Source organism: Mizuhopecten yessoensis, unplaced genomic scaffold (genome assembly GCF_002113885.1).
Source record: "Mizuhopecten yessoensis strain PY_sf001 unplaced genomic scaffold, ASM211388v2 scaffold9073, whole genome shotgun sequence".
Taxonomy (NCBI): domain Eukaryota; kingdom Metazoa; phylum Mollusca; class Bivalvia; order Pectinida; family Pectinidae; genus Mizuhopecten; species Mizuhopecten yessoensis.
This window is the reverse complement of record NW_018407865.1, coordinates 277,098-301,996: the sequence shown is the minus strand read 5'-3', so window position 1 is coordinate 301,996 and position 24,899 is coordinate 277,098. Positions and strand designations below refer to the sequence as shown.

General features: G+C 34.6%; 1 protein-coding gene across 4 annotated transcripts in view; it reads right to left on the bottom strand.

Annotated features, from left to right (window-relative positions):
- Window positions 1–24,899, bottom strand: part of LOC110457263 — a 47,731-nt gene that overhangs the window by 6,805 nt on the left and 16,027 nt on the right. For 3 of the 4 annotated variants that reach the window (XM_021508463.1, XM_021508464.1, XM_021508466.1), the window contains exons 23-47: window positions 23,525–23,671; window positions 22,952–23,011; window positions 22,065–22,219; window positions 21,185–21,278; window positions 20,477–20,610; window positions 19,823–19,988; window positions 19,333–19,430; window positions 15,961–16,083; window positions 15,228–15,308; window positions 14,354–14,634; window positions 13,635–13,813; window positions 13,181–13,332; window positions 12,624–12,713; window positions 12,099–12,322; window positions 11,724–11,892; window positions 10,890–11,040; window positions 10,337–10,474; window positions 9,715–9,905; window positions 8,427–8,590; window positions 7,675–7,831; window positions 7,327–7,427; window positions 5,827–5,844; window positions 2,302–2,450; window positions 1,860–2,030; window positions 1,022–1,117 (exon numbers count right to left, since the gene is read on the bottom strand). In XM_021508463.1, the coding sequence (XP_021364138.1) occupies window positions 1,022–1,117; window positions 1,860–2,030; window positions 2,302–2,450; window positions 5,827–5,844; window positions 7,327–7,427; window positions 7,675–7,831; window positions 8,427–8,590; window positions 9,715–9,905; window positions 10,337–10,474; window positions 10,890–11,040; window positions 11,724–11,892; window positions 12,099–12,322; window positions 12,624–12,713; window positions 13,181–13,332; window positions 13,635–13,813; window positions 14,354–14,634; window positions 15,228–15,308; window positions 15,961–16,083; window positions 19,333–19,430; window positions 19,823–19,988; window positions 20,477–20,610; window positions 21,185–21,278; window positions 22,065–22,219; window positions 22,952–23,011; window positions 23,525–23,671 (3,489 nt within the window). The remainder of the gene's footprint in view (window positions 1–1,021; window positions 1,118–1,859; window positions 2,031–2,301; window positions 2,451–5,826; window positions 5,845–7,326; window positions 7,428–7,674; window positions 7,832–8,426; window positions 8,591–9,714; window positions 9,906–10,336; window positions 10,475–10,889; window positions 11,041–11,723; window positions 11,893–12,098; window positions 12,323–12,623; window positions 12,714–13,180; window positions 13,333–13,634; window positions 13,814–14,353; window positions 14,635–15,227; window positions 15,309–15,960; window positions 16,084–19,332; window positions 19,431–19,822; window positions 19,989–20,476; window positions 20,611–21,184; window positions 21,279–22,064; window positions 22,220–22,951; window positions 23,012–23,524; window positions 23,672–24,899) is intronic. The other variant, XM_021508465.1, reaches the window with a different exon arrangement.

Below are 24,899 nucleotides of genomic sequence, written 5' to 3'. Positions count from 1 at the left end.
GAACATAAACAATTTGTTTTAGAATATCTTAATTTTTGTTCCTAAAAATTTACAACTGGAAGTCAAGCAACTTTTGCAAAAACTTTTTTCCACAACTGCATTTCAAAATTTGCAAAGAATTTGCATTAAGAAAATGAAAGACTACATTTGATGTAATGAGGAGGCCTGCTCTAATGAGGGCACATCAATGGGGATTTAAAAAAAGTATAGCTCAAATGCTAATATCGTAAAATTCTGATTTTTTTTTTCTGTTCCAGATTTCATAATTTCTTGTAGATGTCTGGATGTCTCTGCCACCAAAATGGTGTTGTATCAGTTCAGAAGTAATTGTTCAAAAACAAAGCTGTCGAGAACCATGATTGTTGATATAGCAATATTTCAGAATGATATAATGGGTAACAAAACTGGAGTGGGACGGAGAGACCATTTAAGTCCCTGCTGCTATGGGAATATAGCCAAGTTCGAAGATACATGTGGCTGAATAAAGGCAGCCCACTTGTCATTTACCCAAATCAGTTCAATTTTTCTATTTTATTGGTAAATGTGATCTTTGAAATTCAGTCTTAGGGTTACTCACTCCCGTACCTTATTGACTGTTTAGATAACAAAGTGTATCGAATGTATTAATATTTATATATGTACAGAAAACCAAAATCTTTCTCAAATTTACTTTGTCAGATAGACTTTTGGGGCAATCTAAACACATAATTTTTAACTAGAACATTTGTTGTACAATAATGTGCACATTATAATAATTGTGACATTACTGGTTGACAAAACAATTTTTCAGTTTATCGTGTAAATGTTTCGACCTTCACATTAAATAAAACTATTTTACATATTGCAATTGTATGAAGACTGTATAAAGTACACGAAGTCATGTTTACTGTAATAAATCACCCAATTAAAATTGCAATTTCAAATTTAGTCACTAGCTTTGACATGACTGGGAATGAAGCAAGTGACCATGGGCCTGTTGAATTTCTGTTTGACCTCTGTGCAACCTCTGTGCAGAACTCACCAGTTTTTCTATGTTAGCTTGTTTAGCCATTTCCAGCTGTTTCTGACTGGCTGCTCGCTGCATTTCCTCGTGTGTCTTCTCCAACTTCTCCTTCAACTGTTGACGCAAAACAATAATACATCTTATCATACCTCATCTTTATAACAGCTTGTCTGATTGGATGATACTGGTCACATGACAAGGCAATAAAACATCATGTTGCCCTCACATGCTCAAGTTTTCCCTGATCATATTTCCCTTGTTCGGGAAATATCTGCAAGAGCCATCACAACTTATTTTCGAATGACGGAAGCAGACGACAACAATGGCACGTCAACCTGATCATCTCTACTATTGTTTAATTGTTTATAAAAAAAAAATCAGCATAATAAAATAGTTATTGCCCTTGCAATAAGAAATCACGATTCTTTGTTTCTCCTTTGTAATGGCAATAACAGTATAATGTACTAAAGTCTACAGGAAGATCTGGCCAAGTATATAAGACTCCTGTCTTCCACACAGATGGCCGGACAGTCTACAGGAAGATCTGGCCAAGTAGATAAGACTCTGGTCTTCCTCACAAACAGTCGGACAGTCCCCAAACTTGTCATAGAATGGAATTTTCAGAGAGATGCTTTTCTCCTTTTACTCTCAACTCAGATAACCCAGGATGAGTATTAATGGTCTGCAGTGGATGCTAGTGTCTGTGGTTTAACATTCAAGTGAGGTGATAATATGATAAAAGATGCTTTTGAAGGCATGGTCCCACTGTAAAACAGAACACTCAAGCATGTAAGCGGATGAAGCTTGGTGCCACTGAACAGTTCATGAAAACTGACCGATGATCTAACAGTCATACCTCTTTGTCCAGCTGTTTGCGTATCTCGTTACATTCTTTCTCTGTGGAGGTGAGAGCCTTTCTGATGGCTGACAATTGTTGACGGAGTAAAATCACTTTCTCGTCTGCTTTCATCTTAATTTGAACATATTCCTTCTTACTATGGTTAGCATCCATCTTCAGTTGGTTTATCTGTGAAAATTTCAAACAGAAAACAAATTCTTTAAAACATTTCTCTGGAATTGAAGGCAAATGTGTTGATAACCTTCTTTTTCCAAAGCCAGTTTAAAGTAACCTCCGACCTTTGAAAACATTCCATCTTCTATCCAGCCTTAGCTTAGACGAGAGCTGTATCGCAAAAGGGAAAATGCTGGATCTTTGAGCCCAATAAATAAAAACTCAGGAATTTCAATATTTTTGGATTTATCTAACGTATTGTATAGGATTTTGCTACAATCCTCACCGTTTTGACAAAACGCAGGTTGGTGTGGTTCTGTCTCCAATTGTTCATGGCCTTGATCTTGAGGACAAGGACGTTCAGATTGTGGTTCTCATTTTTCAGTTCCCGGATCTGTTCAGACTTGGCAAGGTTTCTCTGGATCAGTTCTTCATCTGAACAAGTACAAAGAATGTGAATAAGTCAGCAGGCTCAATTTGGTTTTACAAAAATATCATTTTCTCAAATAAGCTCCTTTTTTTTTTTAAATAGAGACAATGTTACAAAGGGGACACATAAACTTCCATGTATTATGTTTGTATGACAAAACATTTATTTTTAGGGTCGCAGATAGTAATACAAATTACATTTTATTAAAAAGTCACTAGAGCAATGGAGGCAGTTATCGACAGTCTAAGCTTCAAATTTGTTTTTCCAGTTTACCGTTTTGCGTAAGTTATTTTATGATGACATTTCGAAGAAGTCGGGAAACGTTCTCTATTTCATTATCTGCAATAAACGTACATGTGACGAATCGCGGGAGAAATCATTGTTTTGGTGGCATTAATGACAGGGGTAGTTATCGACAGGTGGAGGTAGTTATCGACAGCTAAATTAAAATGTTAATTATTTCTATTATTAATCTCTAATAATACATTCATTTGTTCTGACGTGTGTCCAATTGCTTAAAAAAGGTATAAACATGTGAAGTGATATGTTATGTCATAAATGTAAACAAACACGCTCCCTTTTCTGCACGCATGCGCAAACAGTCACCATCACGGCATTTTGATCAAACACATTTTCTGGTTCCCTTTCAATATGGTGTCCCACCCCAATTTCATATTATTTTGATCCCCAGTGATGCATTCCAACAGCCCAAAAATTTTGAATTATGATGCATTTATCCTACAATGATAGAGATCAGAAATTTAATTCAAGAAAACATAATTGAATCTTCTTGAAATAATCATTGTGGAAATGTTTTTAGGTTCTTAATGTTCACAAGATAATTAGTTATATACCTCCTGCCTAACAGAACAATTTTCATCAACATTTGATCTATGTAATTGATTACTTTTCAATATATATTATATTCTGTCTATATATGACTGCAGTGTCTTCAAATATTGATATTTTTCATAATTTGTAATTGCAGTTTATATTGAGCATATTTACAAGACTTATCTACATGGATTTTATTGAGAAATTTGGATTTTTTAGTATTTTAGTTATGCTTGTAAAGTTATGTCTGTTTACTGGATAGACTTTAGCCACACTATTGTTGTCGGGCACATGTTCTCACCTTTCACAATTCACGATATATATATATTGAAATCATACAGGCAACTTTGAGTTACAAGTCATTCATAAAAATATGCTTTTAATGGATAAAACAAAAATTAATTGGTATTTTTTTCACATACTGTCGATAACTACCTCCGATCCTCAAATTGCGGCAGTTATCGACAACCCTATTTCCGACCTTAACAATACCCCGGATGTAGATAATACGCTGACAAACGTTGCAGACGCTTCATGAGTGAAGTTGGATTACACCATTATGTGACAAATATTTCAGAAAAAATGTTATCGAAATTCGAAGTGCCAAACATGTCTTATCGGGGCCCGTAAGTAAAAACAGGATCGATTCTTCTCTTTGGAAAAAAAAAGTTCAGAAAATTTGTTTAACCGGTGTTGTCTGAATGGAACGGTTCCGAGGGATTCCGAAAAAGGTAAGTGTACCTATCAAAAACACTGAGTGTCTGAAAAACGGTTCGTAATCGATCCAAAACGAGATGAATAGAACTGGGGGTCGATAATACCCCCCTGTCGATAACACCCTCCGTTGCTCTACAATACACTTTTATATGTGAATTACGAAAATTATATCAATTGTTTATTTCAATAAGTTTCATTGCACAATAAAACCACAATGCATATAAGTCCAAATCCCCTTCTATAAATCTGAAATTGAAGAAACGTCTATAAAAACACACAGACTTCAACTAAACTGAAAACTCATGTAAAAATTATATCACTTACAACAAGCCCAAGGAGCAAACACAAAGAAGATGGGCTGGCTTATTACAGGGCAATGAAAATCCATTTTCTGGCTTTTCTACCGAACTGCAGTAGATTTAGGTGGGCTTATTACCAGTCAAGGGCTTATTGCAGGATAAACAGGTTACTTAACTTCCAGGGAAGGGAGTTTTAAACCTTTTGCAATATTTTAATTTCTATCTTAGAAAAGGAAAAAATATTTTGTATGTCATTCTCAAACAAAACTGGACAAAATGTTTTGTCTGTCATTCTCAAACAAAAAGTGCTTGGTCACAAAGTAATTATCACACAGTAGAATCTACATTTTGATAAATCACCATATCGGCCTCCATAGAAAACAAGTATAAAAGAAATCTGTCAATCAGAACCAAGGATACCACTTCAACCATTAACTTTTCACTCGAATTCAGATCTGGAAAAAAATGACATCACTATTTGTCGGTCTAAATCTGTTCACACATAGGAGATTCATTATTCTACTCTGAAACTTAATGAAAATAACTGAACAAAACTGAAAGCTAGTAAAGCTAAATGCCACAAAAAATGCAACGACTGCTTCTCATAGCAAAACTGCCCTCTAACATGCTGAAAATATGCCATTAACTTAGAAACAGGCATAAACGGAACGGCAGCTACAATGCTTAAGGTCACGCAGGATGTTCCCTTTCTGTGGACAGATTGGTTTTTGTTTTTGATCTTTACCTTTATAAAGTGAACACAGTTGTATTTTCTTATAATTTCTTTTTTTAACTAAATCAATTTTGTTTAAGTAGACATTTCTTTGTGAACCAGTGTCCTTATTAACGAGGTGTTTTTGTGTGTTAAAAAAATAAAAATGTTTGGAAAAAAAGTGTAACTATTAAATGTTATTTTTATTTCATAATTTAATATTCACTTCATTCCAAATCAGACTGATACATTGATTTTCTTAATAATGGTTACGTTTTTTGGTCAAGTGATAAGAAATGTGTTTTAATTGGCTTTGTTCAAATTAAAAAAGCTTTTTTTTTGTTTTTTTATATTTTTTTTCTACTTGTGTTGAGACAACAATTATTTCAAAGATTTCCCTATTTGTTAACAGCTGCTGCAGATGTCGAGGACAAGCACTTGTCACTCAGCACATGTGTGTGTGTGTGTGTGTGTGGGGCGGTGGGTGTCTTAATAACTGAAAACGGTATTGGCTTGTGTTTTAATCCATATTGACAAGTTAAACGTTTGTTCTTTTGTATATGTTTCACATTGCTGTTTGTTGGACTTAGCTAAACTTTGGAATCTAATTCAAGTTACCAGTAAGTCAGTGGGATGGATTTTTTAAGAAGAATACACAGATTCTTTCCAAGGGTGTGTAAAGTAACCACGACTGTGCCGGAAGGATTGTCACACAAAAAGAGTATCCCGAAGTACAAATGCCAAAGGCATGGTCTGGAGATAGCAAAAAAAAAATAAACAAAAAATAAACAAAAGCAACTTTTTATATAGTTTACTTACATTCCGGTTGTTTTAAGCCTTAAAGATTGAAAGAGTGCCATAAGGTGATATCCTTAAAACAAGTAACTAAATTTCTCTCATTTCCGTGTGTGTAAGATAGAACTGTCCAGGGTAAGAAAGGTGTGTAAGGAATTTCTATCATTTCACGTGACGTGATGTCACAATGGCTCGACAATGACGTGACGTCACGAAATTTGGAAAACTCTGATGCCACAATGCGGAAATGGCGACAAGATGAAATTAAATCCCTTTACAAAATATTTACCATACACATTAGAAAAAGGAGATTATTTTTTCTGCGCAAACTTTGTTTGCAAATATCGGGAATACTTAATCTTGCTGACAGATTTGTTTTTCGTCAATAAAAGTTGATATTTTCAAAATGGTAGCCAGTCCAAACGTATTTTCATGATTTATGAGCATATTCTGGTAGTTGGAATGAGAGAAAAATACTTGTTTATGCCTAAGAGTGTAGGATAGGTAAATTCCACCCTCAGAATTTTCTAATTTGGCAAAAAAACTCAGGTTTTACCAAATTTAAAAACCCCTCAGGTGAAATTTCTCTATCCTATCACCCTAAGGCATAAAAGAGTCTTATAATACTGTATAACAACAGCCAAAGTAGTTTTTGTATACTTAATAACTTTAACACCTGTAAATCAATACAAAAAGGAAGTACTTAAATATATGCCAATGTTACTTCATTCAATTGATGTAGAACCCCTCTATGGCAAACACATGGTAGGAATCATGTAGAGGATCGTGTAAGCACGGACGATACCCTTTTGTGTTTCTACACCCACCATCATACCATCTTCAGAAGTTCTATGTAGGAGTGAACTTTTCTCTTCTTTGTTTTCATCTGTTTGACCTTGTTTTTTAAAGTGAGGTTTTCTTTTGTCAGCCATTTCTGTTTTCTGATCAATCTCTAAATTTGAATAGCACAACTAACAACCATTGGGACCCTTCCTGTGAAATTTGAGAAAGATCTCTTCAGCATTTCCATAACTGTATCGGGGAAGTATTAAATGCTTTGAAAATTCAAGTAAAAGTTCTGAATTCTAATACAAATTTAGGGCAAAAACCATACACAATAGTCTTTTGGAGAAATGTTTTAATCTGTAGTTTTAATTTTATGTTATTTTCCACTTCAAATATTTTTGGTAGTTTTTATTTTAGTAAACAGATCGAATGGACCACAGTAACATGATAAACTTGGTGGCCTCATAGGTTACCAGATTGGACTTCAACAACAAACCCGGAACTAGGACTCATGCAGATCAGCTTTGATTTACATCTGGACATGAGGTATTTAGGTAGCGCTTTAAACATCGTCCAATTATCAACATAAATCGCCTCTTAGGATCCTTTCTCTGAGACTTAACGACCAGAAAATTAATATGCTGATTCAGAATATTGTAAAATATTTTATATGCGATTACTTCAAATCAGATTCTACAACAGAGGACAAACACCAAGGGGGAACAACTCCACACTTACCTGCGTCTGCCATCGTCTTCTGTTTGACGCTCTCCATGGACCTCAGTGTTTCTCGTCGCGTGTCTGTGATCATGTCATTTACGTCATCATGTAACTCATGCCTGCATTAATTTTGCAAAAATAAACGGTTTAATTTTTGTCTGACATTGACTATATGTAAGTTTAACCTAACATTTTGTCTGCTTATCAAGTAAAAATCTAAGTTTGAAGATCATATGCATATATTTATATTATAAGGAAGCAACAGAAAGCAGGAATGATTTTTTCAAAATTTCTGAATTATTAATCAACAAGAGAGGACACAAGAATTTCATGAAAAAGAAATCAAGATAAAAATGTTTTCCTTACCTGAACTCGTCAAACTTTGCCTTGATGTGGTCGCATGCCTCCATCATGTTCCCTACAAGGTCATTATACTCCTTTTTCACCTTGTCTCGTATCTCTGCTTCCTGGTTTAGACTCGTTTGCCGCATTTCAAAGATCTTAGCTCGTAGGGCAGTGATCTCTGAAGAAATAGACAACCATATTTGACTTTATATAAACAACATACTTTCAATAAGCCCAACCATACCTACTCAGTTCAGAAGAAATCCCAACAAACTGCTATTTACTTATCTTGTAATAAGCCCACCCCTTACCCGCTTTGAGTCAGAGAATGGTTTATCATCATGGCAATTAATTAAATCATTAATAATAATAATAATAATTTGAGGTTCTTATATACCGCTTTATCACAACCTAGTTTGTAGGTCATCTCAAAGCAGTTCACAATTTATTATCCGTGGTTATAGGGCTTTTGCAACCAGCCAATATCTTTCTCAACTCCCTGGGGAACATACAGCCGGTGCTGCCATTTCGGCGCTCCAGCTAGCATTCAACAATTCTAGCACTGCCAAACCACATATTCTTTTACAGCTGAGTAGACTGGAACGAGCGGAGTAAAGTATATTGTTCAAAGATACAACACAGTGCCGTGGCGCGACTCAAACTCGCAACCCTTCGGTCACGAGCCCAGCGTCCTACCACTAGACTACCATGCCTCCATTCAATTACTCTAAAATATCAGATTGGCTTCTTCACCTTTGTTGTTTTGCACCTACCCATTAACATATCGTGTGCCTGGGTAGCCAGGTCACACTGGACCTCCACCTGGACGTTATTCTGGTACATCTTGACCTGGTCCTTCAGCTGCTTCACTTCTTGTTCCTTTTGATAGAGCAGTTGGTGATGGACCTTCATCAGGTTCTCATAGTACATTGTGTAGCTGAATATAGAGAGAAACAGGTTATCATACTGCTGTAAAAATAGAAACAGGATGTCATACTGCTTTACAGAGAGAAACAGGTTATCATACTGGTGTAAAAATAGAAACAGGATGTCAAACTGCTTTACAGAGAGAAACAGGTTATCATACTGCTGTAAAAATAGAAACAGGATGTCAAACTGCTTTACAGAGAGAAACAGGATATCATACTGCTTTACAGAGAGAAACAGGTTATCATACTGCTTTACAGAGAGAAACAGGTGATCATACTGCTGTAAAAATAGAAACAGGATGTCATACTGCTTTACATGGAAACAGGTTATCATACTGGTGTAAAAACAGAAACAGAATGTCATACTGCTTTACAGAGAGAAACAGGTTATCATACTGCTTTACACAGAGAAACAGATTATCAGATTGCTGTAAAAACAGAAACAGGATGTCATACTGCTTTACACAGAGAAACAGGTTATCATACTGCTGTAAAACATAAACAGAATGTCATACTGCTTTACAGGGAGAAACAGGTTATCATACTGCTGTAAAAACATAAACAGAATGTCACACTGCTTTACACAGAGAGACAGGTTATCATACTGCTGTAAAAATAGAAACAGGTTATCATACTGCTTTACAGAGAGAAACAGGATATCATACTGCTGTAAAAATAGAAACAAGATGTCATACTGCTTTACAGGGAGAAACAGGTTATCATACTGCTGCAAAAACAGAAACAGAATGTCATACTGCTTTACAGAGAGACCCAGGTTATCAGACTTCTGTACACAGAGAAACATGTTACCATACTGCTGTAAAACATAAACAGGTTATCATACTGCTTTACAGAGAGAAACAGGTTATCATACTGCTGTAGAAATAGAAACAGGTTATCATACTGCTTTACACAGAGAAACAGGTTATCATACAAAGAGATGCAGACTGTTATACTTTTGACAGATAACAACATTATTCACGCTCCTGGGGAAATCGTTGTTGTACTACGACTAACACCCAGTATATTGTTTATCAAACTATCACCCACTGCATGCATGGCTAACAAACTTCATCCCATTTCAATAACTGACAAGTTCCCAACAACAAATACATTTGGTAATAGTCCTTACCTTTCAAAGTTGCTCTTTTCACGGCCCATGACTTGGGAGGCCAGCTCCATGATACAGCGATTGAGGTGTTCTGAGGTAAAGGTTACCTCCCCTTCCTTACCTTCCTCCCCTTCTCTGGCGTTAGACATAAGTAGGTCAACAAAGTTCTCGGTTAGGTGAGGTTTGTTGATGGTGAAACTCTCCTTCATGGCCTTAAAGAGAATGAAAGTATGTATCTAATAATGATCTGGATTGTTTCAGCTTAAATGATGATTAAAGATTTTGGAGGAATTTTGCAGCACATACCGGTATTATTAAATCATTACACAGCTTTTGATAAAAAAAATGTCATTATACCGTTATTTCTGAATTTGATACATGGACAGGACATTTAATAGCAATTTATGCTATAAATATTAAAAGATGGAGTCATTATAATGAAAGGACATTTCTATTAGCAAATTTAATGGATGTCAAATAAAAATGCAATAAAAAAAAAAAAATCTTGTAAATTCTTCTAATTAAATACCTCACTGGTTTTGAAATCAACACAATGAGAGATTAAAATGTATCCTATCTTAATGGCGTAACACAGAGAGGTCAGATGGGGTCAAATTGTGATCGTTTATGAAGTTATTCTTACAGGACGTTTCCAAAGATCTGTTGATAATGCTGACTCCTCCCGTGCCCGCTCTGTCGTGACTAGAGTCATCTCCCTTGCAATCTTCTTTCGGATCTCCATAATTTGGTGACATTCATAGGTTTCCAACAATTTGATCAGCTGTTAGAGAAGAAATCATGAGGTCTTTTACCAAACTCATCCTAGCATAGTCTTAACTCATTCACCCCTGAATTTCATAATGAACTATTCCAACCTTTGAATTGGGAGAGTTCAAATGTGTCTTCAGGGGTGAATGAGTTAAGGATTGATTCAGGGTTTATGATCAGACACCCACACTTGTCTATACAGATAATAGGATCAGTAGTAAACTTTTAAACATTAAATATTTGAAAACACAAGCTCAAGATGTTTAATTGACTCCATTATCTTCACAACCTTATATATTTCAACACATATACAAATATATTTATTTTAACTTCACAATCATTGAAATGAAAAAAGAAGGGCATTTATTGGAAGGACTTTGATGAAACTTGAATTTAAACCTGTTGCCACAAAATCTTACACAACTTACCTGTTTAGACCTGACCTCAATCTCTGATGCCCCTTTTGGCATGACAAGGGGGTCTGTGTCTAAGGCGATACCTTCGTACATTTCTCCCTGTCCGAGACGACGAGCAATGCTCGTCAACACTGGCATGAGAATTTCAGTCTTGTACAGTTTACTGTAGACAACAAACAAAAATCAGTCACTTGTTTGTTATTTTTATTTAACATTTAGGAAATTATTTCATTTACACCTCAACTTGCACAAAGTGCCTGTAAGATCAATCCAGCATCTGTTGTCTGTTCAGCTGTCATTAACATTTTCTTTAAATAACTTCTTTAGAACCACAAGGCCTAGAGTTACATTATTTTGCATATAACTTGCTGGAGTAAAGGTGGTCCAAATAAATTATGTTGTCTTACAAAGTCAGAAGGATTTACCGGTAAATGTAATGGATTTTTTTTTATAAAAGTGGTTCTTTCAGTATTCTGACCAAGTGTTAACACTGTAATTGTTTAGTGCAATAATGAATGAGATTGCCACCGTTGTCTCCAATTTGTAAAAACATTGTTCTATTTTCTTGTCAATTCAGAAACAGGTGATTTATACAGGTCCCATATACCTTTTGTCGATACAGGTCCTGCATACCCTTTGTTTATCTTGATCAAAATTATATTTTTAAGTGGTGAGTTTAGATTTGACTTCTATGTCTTCTATTTTGAGAAAAACACTTTTGAAGAAATTTCTCCAAATCTTTATTGGACTTGTTTCTAATACCAAGGAGCTCAGCTCCATCATTTAACTACCTAAACTGGGATTTAATTTTTCTCTATTGAAAATTTATTTTAAATTTTTACTTACCAAAATTCCTTGAACAGATGAGGAGACTCTATCTTCTCTACTTGTAGACGCCACTTCCCCCAATCAAACTTCAGGAACTCCAGACATTTCCATTGCATGAGAAAGAATTTGAGCAGACGGTAAGCTTCTATTGGCTGCTGGGTTCGGGATAGGCTATTACTTCCTGTGGCTGTGTCAAAGGTCAAAGGTCAAAATCAAATATCACTTTCCAGGCACTATATTAAACAATTTTGATATGTTTAACTCATTCAGCCCTGAGATTTCATAATGAACTATTCCAACCTTTGAATTGGAAGAGTTCAAATGTGTCTTCAGGGTTGAATGAGTTAACAGGTTGAATTTTTTGGTGTAGTGCAGTTTATATACAACACTTACCAATCTTGGCAACAACGCCCTCCTGAGGTTCCTTATGCACGTCTGTACGACTTGTGGCCCGTGAACCTGTCCTTGACCCCCCACGTGACCCTGGCCCCTCCTTCTTGCTGGCTTTTGACTCTGTTTCGTCAACATCGGCCAGAGCTGACGGGTCCTCGTATCCCGACTGTAAGGCGTCCTCCATCAACAGTGTAACTCCTAGGATCTCCCCGTTAGCCACGTGTCTAACAAGGTAACCAGGACAGGGTAAGTCCTTCAGTACAGCTTTCATTCATTTTTTGTTCAGTTTGAAATTTATTTTCCATTTTTCATGTACATGTATTAAAATTTCATTGGTCCATTCATTTTTCATTTCTAATTCCGTCCTTCTATATTAAGATTTTAATTTCATATATATTGGTGTTTTTTTTAATCTATCTTTAATTGTTGATTGTTTTATTTTTTTTTAAATATTTTTTTCCTTTTTAAGTAACGTATTCATTAGTTTACTAGATACACTGTACTAATATAATCCACAGAACTGACCTGTCCACCTCCTTGAGTCCCGCCAAACACAACTGTATGTAGTATTCAATCATGTGGAACTGATAAAGAGCCAACGAGAAAGGCCCGGTCCTGCATCATACACAAATTTAGTTTGAACAATATCTATAGAGAGATAAGGTAGTACATAAATACATTTATATTCAAACATATGTGAAAGGATTTGGTAACAAGCTTAATTTGAGCTTATACAAAAAACTTAGATCAATATCTGATAAAAACACCACCAATCTGTAAAGTTTACACACTATCAATCTTCAAATAGTCAAAAAAAAATTAAACAATCAATAAGCCAAATTTGATTAAATAAAGGAATACACAATATTTGTATATGGTATTCATTGATTCGATAAATGAAAATAATGGGAAAAAAAACAAACTTGTGTAGAAAGTGCTATGTTCTTTTTTAATGTTAAATCTTCTCATTAAATATTTTCCACAAGATTTTCTAACACTCCTACCAATATTAATTTAACAAAACCACAAAGACCATTTAATGTCAAAAATATTAAAACAATTAAGGAGACCATTCTACATACCTGCCAAGGAATGATCTGTATGGGAAAAGTTCACGTGCGATTAAATCCCTCGGCTCCACCGGTTCAGGAATCGTGAGTTGAGAACTATACACAGCAGGGCGTTGAATGTTACTCAGAGCCGGTAGAGCGTGATGAATGTTCTGCTTGATTGACTGTAAAAAAAAAAAAAAAAAAAAAAAATTCTTATTAATTCGCATCATTCCTAAACCAACAGTCAGAGTAACAAAGACTTGGGATAAACGAGAATAAGGATTAGAGGAACATGTTCTTCAGATATTCATAGTTTGGATTAACACTGTTTGTATTAACTATTTTATTCTTTCTCTTACACTTTCAAATAAATTTGAATTCTGAAATCTAACAGAAAATGACATAAGGAGAAAATGTAAAAACTTACTCCATGAAGATTTTTTTTGTTTTACCCGTAACTGAACAGATATTTATCATTGTCTACCTTATAAGCCTGTACGTTGCCCGTCGATAAGAAAGTATCGGTCATGCAGTGTCGGACAGCTGTATCAAACTCAAGGAACATTACATCCTTCCGCAGATTCAGCAGCTCAGCAATGGTTCCCGGGTCGTTTGGATTCGGCAAACTGTCAATCTGCTTCTGAATTTCTCTCAACTCAGATCCTATAAATGTTTGACAGCAGTGCAGAAATTGTACAGTAAAGCAGATGATTTTAAGAAAGATTACATAGAATGTAAGTCATGATATGCAAAAAATACAAATGAAATACTTTGACTAAAATATGGTCAAAGATGCACATCTCAAACCATGCTGATTTAAAGTCCATATACAGTAAAACCTTGATATAATGCCCCTCGATTCATTTGCCACTTCACTTACTGTCAATAATTTCAAGGCCCCTTTTCTATTTTTCTTGAGAATTTTGTTTTAAGATTCATTCAATTTATTGTCAAACTCCTTTATAATGCCCAAATTTCTCTAGACAAACAATGGCAGTATAAAGAGGTTAACTGTAGTAGTTAGAACAGTAAAACACCTTCCTGTATTACAAACTTTCTGTAACCTGAATATATTCTGAAGAATCTGTACTATAATTACTTTTTAAAATGTAAATGTAACAGTAATTCAAATTCTCTTTGACAAAACTCAGAATATGAGACAATTTTTTATCAATTCCATTACATATAAAAACACAATCTTACCTATGCCTTCTATTCCACCCCAATCTGCTGATACAAATTCCATCTTACGTGACCCAAGTCGAGCGAGAGAGCTTCCGAGTCGTGAGTGTGCACACAGGTACTGGAGCATATCGTGTAACGAGGACACAATCATGACTGTGTACGTCAGCGCACGCACACAGTCAGCATCGTCCAGCTTCTTGAACATGCTCAAAGCCTCCGTGTGATGTGGAATGAACCAGATATTGAGGACGTGTTTTCCATCGGTGGTGAGAAGTTGTCGGGGACGGGATTTCCTCTGCCTGTGCATAATCAAGAACACCGTTTTGTTTTATGACGACTTTGGAATTGTCTACAGCACAGGACATAAGTCTGTTGAAGATGTCCATTTGCTTTAATTTATTTGTTCATGAATGTATTGACTTTTTTGGCACTATTTGTTTTTAAACCGAGCTTATAAACAATCGTCATTCAGTATTCAATCAGAACCCTATATTTACATTTTATGTCAAAGGTACTTTCACTCAGTTGTGAATATCAGAAAGAAAAAAAATCACCTCTCCAATAAGTTTAAAATATTATCTGTAGGCTTTTACTTTCAGTTATGACTACAGTTTTTGTGATGCTCATATTGTGAACTGAAATACTCTTAAAAGATGATTCTATATTCTTTCAGGAATAAGGCAATACAGGAACTCATAATTAGTTTCTCTACATTTCGAATCGTATATTAATAGGGTAAGTTAAGTTATATATATATATAAAACAAACCTATCTGTTATATTCTATTTAACATCTCTATTTGGGTGATCTCTATTCTCCCTTGAAGCTATTGTGTTTTATAACAAAATAATGTTTTATAACAAGTTAACTTAAGCTTCTGTTTGTATTGTACCTTGGATCTGGGGTCAGTCCAGAGAGGTCGTCCACATCCTCCTTCTTTTCACTTGGTTCCCCCAGCATGAAGTAGGTGTTCCTGTCAATGTAGAACACACAAGTTATACCAAAGTCTCTATAACCATTAACAAGCACCTATAGTCATTAATGAGTCTCTGTAACCAATAACAAGTACCTAAAGTCATTAATGAGTCTCTATAACCATTAACAAGCACCTAAAGTCATTAATGAGTCTCTGTAACTATTAACAAGCACCTATAGTCATTAATGAGTCTCTGTAACCAATAACAAGTACCTAAAGTCATTAATGAGTCTCTATAACCATTCACAAGCACCTAAAGTCATTAATGAGTCTCTATAATCATTAACAAGTAGCTATAGTCATTAATGAGTCTCTGTAACCATTAAAGAGTCTCTATGACCACTATTTAATTATATAATAGTCTGTTTCTACCAGAAGCAGGTCCCATGCCTAACAAACACACTGAGGTTGAAATGACATCAATCACTCTTGAACCTGACGTCAATAGAAACTGGTTCAATTAAAATGCATAATTTACATATTTATATCTAAGTGCAAAGTAATATTATTCATTTTATAAATTCAAATTTAATTTAACGCATAATGGCAAAACATATTTATTCAATTGAGATTTCATTGTGTTTAAAATATTGACCCAACCAAATGTGATTCCAAAATAACTGTTTACGGTATAGAAATGTGGAGTTACCGTAATGTTGGAAAGTCCTCCAGCAGACGCAGTATGCTGTTGTAGTAAGCGATTATTTGTCCTCTCAAGGAAAACTGGGCCATCCGTCGATTGAACATGTAGCAGAACTCGGAAATCAGGTTCCTGTGAGGAACAAAGCACAGAACAGTAGTCTAGTGAGTTAGACATTGCTCAAATTGACATGGAAACAATTGATACATAGTTCATACTCTGAGAAAGAAAAAATTAGTTTATATCAGTAAACTCCAAGTTTATCTTCATTAAATTCCAAGTTTATATTAGTTAACTCCAAGTAGACTCTTCATTAATTTCCAAGTTTATATCAATAAACTCAAAGTTTATCTTCATTAAATTCAAACTTTATATCGGTAATCTCCAAGTTGATCTTCATTAAATTCCAAGTTTATATCATTAAACTCCAATTAGACTTTCCATTAAATTCCAAGTTTATATCAGTAAACTCCAATTAGACTCTTCCTTAAATTCAAAGTTTATATCAGTAAACTCCAAGTTGATCTTCATTAAATTCCAAGTTTATATCAGTAAAATCAAAGTTTATATCATTAAATTCCAAGTTTATATCATTAAACTCCAAGTTGATCTTCATTAAATTCCAAGTTTATATCAGTAAACTCCATGTTTATCTTCATTAAATTCAAAGTTTATATCAGTAAACTCCAAGTAGACTCTTCATTAAATTCCAAGTTTATATCAGTAAACTCCAAGTTTATCTTCATTAAATTCAAACTTTATATCAGTAAACTCCAAGTAGACTCTTCATTAAATTCCAAGTTTATATCAGTAAACTCCAAGTTTATATCATTAAATTCCAAGTTTATATCATTAAACTCCAAGTTGATCTTCATTAAATTCCAAGTTTATATCAGTAAACTCCAAGTTTATATCATTAAATTCCAAGTTTATATCATTAAACTCCAAGTTGATCTTCATTAAATTCCAAGTTTATATCAGTAAACTCCAAGTTTATATCATTAAATTCCAAGTTTATATCATTAAACTCCAAGTTGATCTTCATTAAATTCCAAGTTTATATCAGTAAACTCCAAGATTATATCATTAAATTCCAAGTTTATATCATTAAACTCCAAGTTGATCTTCATTAAATTCCAAGTTTATATCAGTAAACTCCAAGTTTATCTTCATTAAATTCAAAGTTTATATCAGTAAACTCCAAGTAGACTCTTCATTAAATTCCAAGTTTATATCAGTAAACTCCAAGTTTATATCATTAAATTCCAAGTTTATATCATTAAACTCCAAGTTGATCTTCATTAAATTCCAAGTTTATATCAGTAAACTCCAAGTTTATATCATTAAACTCCAAGTTTATATCATTAAACTCCAAGTTGATCTTCATTAAATTCCAAGTTTATATCAGTAAACTCCAAGTTTATATCATTAAATTCCAAGTTTATATCATTAAACTCCAAGTTGATCTTCATTAAATTCCAAGTTTATATCAGTAAACTCCAAGTTTATATCATTAAATTCCAAGTTTATATCATTAAACTCCAAGTTGATCTTCATTAAATTCCAAGTTTATATCAGTAAACTCCAAGTTTATATCATTAAATTCCAAGTTTATATCATTAAACTCCAAGTTGATCTTCATTAAATTCCAAGTTTATATCAGTAAACTCCAAGTTTATATCATTAAATTCCAAGTTTATATCATTAAACTCCAAGTTGATCTTCATTAAATTCCAAGTTTATATCAGTAAACTCAAAGTTTATATCATTAAATTCCAAGTTTATATCATTAAACTCCAAGTTAATCTTCATTAAATTCCAAGTTTATATCAGTAAACTCCAAGTTTATCTTCATTAAATTCCAAGTTTATATCAGTAAACTCCAAGTAGACTCTTCATTAAATTCCAAGTTTATATCAGTAAACTCCAAGTTTATCTTCATTAAATTCCAAGTTTATATCAGTAAACTCCAAGTAGACTCTTCATTAAATTCCAAGTTTATATCAGTAAACTCCAATTAGACTCTTCATTAAATTCAAAGTTTATATTATTAAACTCGAAGTTTATCTTCATTAAATTCCAAGTTTATATCAGTAAACTCCAATTAGACTCCTCATTAAATTCCAAGTTTATATCAGTAAACTCCAATTAGACTCTTCATTAAATTCAAAGTTTATATCATTAAACTCCAAGTTTATCTTCATTAAATTCCAAGTTTATATCAGTAAACTCCAATTAGACTCTTCATTAAATTCCAAGTTTATATCAGTAAACTCCAATTAGACTCTTCATTAAATTCCAAGTTTATATTATTAAACTCCAAGTTTATCTTCATTAAATTCCAAGTTTATATCAGTAAACTCCAATTAGACTCTTCATTAAATTCCAAGTTTATATCAGTAAACTCCAATTAGACTCTTCATTAAATTCAAAGTTTATATTATTAAACTCCAAGTTTATCTTCATTAAATTCCAAGTTTATATCAGTAAACTCCAAGTTTATATCATTAAATTCCAAGTTTATATCAGTAAATTCCAATTAGACTCTTCATTAAATTCAAAGTTTATATCAGTAAACTCCAATTAGACTCCTCATTAAATTCCAAGTTTATATCAGTAAATTCCAATTAGACTCTTCATTAAATTCAAAGTTTATATCAGTAAACTCCAATTAGACTCCTCATTAAATTCCAAGTTTAAATCAGTAAATTCCAATTAGACTCTTCATTAAATTCAAATTTTATATCAGTAAACTCCAATTAGACTCTTCATTAAATTCAAATTTTATATCAGTAAACTCCAATTAGACTCCTCATTAAATTCCAGGTTTATATCAGTAAATTCCAATTAGACTCTTCATTAAATTCAAATTTTATATCAGTAAACTCCAATTAGACTCCTCATTAAATTCAAAGTTTATATTATTAAACTCCAAGTTTATCTTCATTAAATTCCAAGTTTATATCAGTAAACTCCATGTAGACTCTTCAGTAAATTCAAAATCCAAAGGATGGAATAGTTCATTATGAAATTTCTGGGGTGAATGAGTTAATGTAGTTGTCATCGTGACATTAGGAGTTCCTGTGATTTTTCTAGCATGTGTAATGCCGTATTCAACCAGCAATAAGCCCATGCTTGGTAATAAGCCCACCCCCCTACTTACAGTCAGAGATTATGTGTTGTCCTGTAATAAGCCCATCCCCCCAACTTTCAGTCAGAGATTATGTAATTATGGGCTTAAATTACAGGATAACTACAGTATATAGATTTGTAAAGCTTGAAGAGCAGACTTTATAAAGTATATTACACAAACTTGATATAGATTATAATCATTAACACATTGCCATTTGTGAGATAAACTGCCTACACCGCACAACAAACCTCTTCAATTTCTCCATCTCCTCCACATTCCTCAGGAGCATACCCATCTGACTCTTCTTGTGTACAAACTGATTCAGCATCAGGTCCCGACTCGGGGTCTTTAGAAGTCACCCAAAATAATTTTTACATTCAATTACTATTTTATCATATCTTGGCTGGAGGTCCAAGGAAGTTACAAATATGTCAATAAACTCGCAATCAAATATGTCAAAATCTGTAACATGATTATAGGAACCAGTTGGTGACTATTTATCCGTGAATCAAAATCATCATCTTGATGTACATGAAGGGGAACCAATAAATTAATTACACTCACTGTCATTTTACATTTATTTTACAATCTTTAATTCCATGTCAATATTTAATTCAGTTTACAATACCTCCTTCAGTTCAGTTCTGTATCTGCCCCTGGTATTACATGACTGAATTATATTTTCTGATATGTATATTGAAATTTTCAAATTATCAACAAAACTAAACAGTCCTATACCTTTTCCAGTTTAATGGACACAAAAGACTCGGGGAGGGGTCTATTGCGGGCTGTCCTGCCTAAGCCCTTGGAGCCTAGAGCCGTGCCCCCAGTCCCACTGGAGAAGCCCGTCAACTGTGTCAGGGAACTTTTCTCACTCTTGGTTTCTGTAGGACTCAATCTTCCACTACAAACAATAAGACATATTTTTTATTCATTTTGAAATAACCAAATATTTCTATTTTCCTATTTTTTTCACTTTCCTCAGCATACTGAAACTGTTCTAATAACTTTATTCTCTAAGACACTCCGAGACGCAAAATTTTGCCTTCTCGATCTCGAGAACTATTACAAATTGATGTAAATTAAGAAACATTCAAAATTCTGTTATCAATACAATCCTTAAAGAGTGAACTATCACTTTTTTAACAAGACATCAGTCCAGATTAATTAATTTTCTTGCTCGTATCTATATTCATGCATAGCAGATATTACTTTGTTTTCAGTTTTTATATGTATCAAAAACATTACAACATTAAAAGAATTATAAAATTTCTAGTGAAATTCACAAATTATTGTCCGACTGCAGGAAGTATCTTTTTAATATCTATCTGTCAATCCAACATTTCCAATAAATATTGGACATATTTCCGAAACAGTTCTCTGCAGATGTACCTTTTGAAGTTCTCCGGCTCTTTCAGTGGAGTACAGACATCCACGAGCTGAACCGCAGTCAGAAGGGCATTCTTCTGTACGATCTGTGCCTTCAGTACCGCAGACAAACTTTCTACACCACCCGGGCGCATGACCTGTAAATGATAACAAAAATTGTAAATTGTTGGATCAGGTATCACAAATACAATCCAAGTCCTCAACTTTTCTAATGTCTATATGGACTGGCATCCACGACACTCCAGGGATTACGATCACTTTCACTCTTTGCACCCCTGAAACATATCGTAGCAAAATTGAACGCACGAAGACAGCTGTTTTGAAGATTACTAAGAGGCGACACCCGACTTCAAAGCCTTTCAATTTTTACTGTAACGTGACCGCGAGATTCTTTTGATGTACATCAAAGGATTGAACTAGTCTTCTTGCCTCATCAACACTGAGCCTTCAATTTTGCTATGACATAAACTGCATTAATTGAAGTTTCTATATATAGTTTTCTACTGCATATATCATGAGTGCACTAATTCTGTTAAAATTCAATGATGTGCTGAAAATTTAAATCCACTAAAATAAGTAACTTTACAGTACATATTTCAGAAAGAACAGACTAGCAATACCAACTAAAAAGTTTATATTTCAGCCATTCATAACAGATTTGTCCATTTCTGTTGATTTCATAACAATACAAAATGTAGGTGCTCTACTTACCTGTAGGACGCCCTCTCGGGTCCGGAAGCTGAATCGACCAACGTGACCCTCATCCAACTCGTGTATACCAAGAAACATGTTGATTGGCACATATCTGTTAACACAACATAGTCAATCCATGAAACAGGGTCAGATATGGTAGAACTGTCTACCTGCCATTTTTTCTAAAGGTCTTCAGTGATATGTATCGCATTAGAAGGTAGAAATTAGGAGAAGTATGGGACAAGAGGACTGATATTATTTCTGTGTTTTGGGGGAGAAAGAGATAGTTAATAGGTTTACAGTGAGGCTAAGATGGCACACAATAATCTTACAATTAATTTTATTATCATTATATACTATCAGGGGGTTTAAAAAAAGAGTTCAATATTTATACAAATGTTTTTTTAAGTATACCGGTACTCGTAATTTACAGAAGTATCTACCAAACTTGTCACTGTTTTTTTTTTTCAAACTCAGACATTTATATCACACAGAGGTTCTGACACTGTCAAACACACTAAGCTTCACGGCCTTCCCAGACAAGTTGGTTACATGTCTGTGAATTCAAAGGATAAATTATAAGCCGAAGCTTCAACATTGTTCTGATGACATTTACCCTAGCTAGTCAAAACATGTAAACCGATAATGAAACTACAGAATCTAGATGTTGAAGCTCCAGCTTGTATTTCCTTTACTTTCCGTTTTGGGCTATACTGAATACTGTTGGGTATCCATCTTTGATTCATATAACTTCCTACCTACTACCGTAGACAACCAGGACGTTGGTTCTCTCCCACTCCGATAGTAGTCCGACTTATACCTGTGCATCGTAAAGCTATCTGTGTATGTTTTGTGAGAAGGAATGAGAAGGGGGAGGTAAGCTGTAATAAATCTTTACCTGTCAGCTGCTGATTCATCGTCTTGGTCCTGGGTCATGAAGGTGGGTGGAGGTTTACCAGCGTCCTCCTTGTACGACGCATACTCAAACTGGACAAAGCGTATATACATGTGAGATTCGTGGTATCCCATCTCCTCCGCCTGCTTCTTATAGATCTGTAAACAAAAACAAACATTTTGATGTACTTTTTCACAATTAGCTTTTTTTCGTCTATGCCATGAATGGATGGAATTTGTTATGGTTCCTCTTAACAAATTCATAACAGGAAACATTCTGAATTAATGCAGCCTTAATGACGACGTTTCTGTATAAGACCAGAACTTAGAAAGTATGTTTTTCAGATCATCATATGTAAGTATTCTATATTATCATTATCAGCACAGTATATTATCATGATTTCATTCTGCAATGTTCTTATTGTTAAAATAAGAAATTATTTAACTTTTCCATAGTCCAACAATTCACTTTGTTTGAAGACAAATCCAATTACCATAACCCACAACCGATCCTATATAACATTAGAACAAGATTAAGATTATTCAAAGTTGACATGAATGTATTTCCTTAATTTCTAAACAATAATATACAACTAGGGATACTCCACAACAAATTTTGTCAAAATCCTCTTAGCCTTTCTTGACTAGTAGTCTTTTAAATGAAAATTTGACAGACAGACATTGTATGCCCTGGCATCAGCTCACTTTACTTTCAGGCAGTGAGCTCATGATTAATGACTTCAAATTACACTGTAAATGTATATATCTTTTTCTACATATTTTGAATTTAAGCTTAAAAATTCAAAAATGTACATATATACATGAAGTACAAGTAGGACATTTACTCCCTTTTCACTCCCTTACTTTCACTTCATCTGTATAAATTCTTACCTTGGCAAGTATGTCGGTTTCCCAGGCTGAGTCTATCAGTCTATAACGGTAGGTCAGCGCCTGTAACACGAAGGTCAAGGTCACATACAATCAATTACATAAACAACCATACATATACTGAACTACAACCTAACGTGTGTGGGGAAAATAATATTACAGAATAGTGAGAACACCAAATTTCCCAGATTCATCGAAAATTAATTATCTTTATCAATATTACAGTTCCTGAAGGGTGAATATTCCAGATTAATGAGGTCCTGTTCAAAATAGGATTATATAGGCAAAAAATAACCATAGTGGATCAATGGGAATATGTTTTTCTAAGACAACAGATCAATTCAGAATAATGTTTGTTTGTTTGTAAGACAACCGAGGCTGACCTTAAAAAAAAAAAAAAAGAGGAAAATAATATGCCCGTCATACATTACGGTCCCATAATTGCGGTTATCGAAATCGTCCAAGCTATTATGGCGATGAACTGTTCTATGAAGTTTGAAGTTAATCTGTTGAAAACTATTTAAAATATAGACCGGACACCGTTCGCGTCTGCCCACGTGATATAATGTAACTTGCCTCCATGAGTCTGCCGACAGTAGCTACCATTAGTGCCTGTCTCTCCTTGGCTGGCTTTCTCTGTGCCTCCTCTGCACCCTGGGCAACCATGTTCTGGGCGATCTCGCACATAAACAACGGATCGTCGGCAAACACTTCAGAAAACAACTGAAACAACATAAAAAGTTGTTTTTTTATAGAATCAATGACAGCAAAAGTAAAGCAAGTCTGAAGCATCCTTCAGGAACTTTTTTAAATTTAGGTTTTTTACAATGTTTACCTTTTACTTTTAAGATTGAAAAAAATATCTTAAATCAAAAGACTGTTTAATCATGGTAAATTCTTCTTAACAATGTCCAAATATCAGATGTCTGACCCCTGACTGTTCCTTAGCTGAAAATTTTCCCATAACTTAAAAAACAAGAGGCCCAGGGGTCCCACTAATCTGCCCCAAAGAAGGGGAATCCACACACCTCAGTTTAAACAAAATTGATTCTTTTCTCCCTAAGCATGCTTCAGACTGCATTTGGTTTAAATCCCTTCACTTGTATAGTAGGAGAAAAAAAATCCTCTATTTCCCCTATTGGGCCCCGCTCCTATGCCGCCAGAAGGCCCACACCCTCCGTTTATACAAACTTGAGTCTCCTTTGTCCAAAGATGCTCTAGGACAAATTTGGTCAAAATCCTTCAATTGGTTGAGGAGAAGAACATTTTTAAAGATTTACCTTTTTTCCCCTTATTTAGCCCCGCCCCTCTGCCCCGAGGGGGGGCTATACCGTCCGTTTATACAAAACTGAGAACCCTTTGGCCAATGATGCTCCTGACCAAGCTTCAGACTGCATTTGGTTTAAATCCCTTCACTTGTATAGTAGGAGAGAAAAAATCCTCTACTTCCCCTATTTGGCCCCGCCCCTCTGCCCCCAAAGAGGCCACACCCTCCGTTTATACAAACTTGAGTCTCCTTTGTCCAAAGATGCTCTAGGACAAATTTGGTCAAAATCCTTCTATTGGTTGAGAAGAAGAAGATTTTTAAAGATTTACCTATTTTTCCCCTATTTGGCCCCGCCCCTCTGCCCCCAGGGGGGTTATACCCTCCGTTTATACAAAACTGAGAACCCTTTGGCCAATGATGCTCCTGACCAAATTTGGTCAAAATCCTCTGAGCCATTCAGGACAAGTAGCATTTTAAAGGAAAAAGTTGACGGACGACGGACGCTGCACCATGGGATAAGCTCACTTGGCCATTCGGGCCAGGTGAGCTAAAAATGCTTTTATAATGGAACTCCATCTACAAGGTACTGCCAAGTACGAGTGACCTTATATAGCCTTCTCACCTAAAAGTGTAGCTGACCGATAACATTCAGCTGATATGATTTGAAAGAATGACCCTAATACC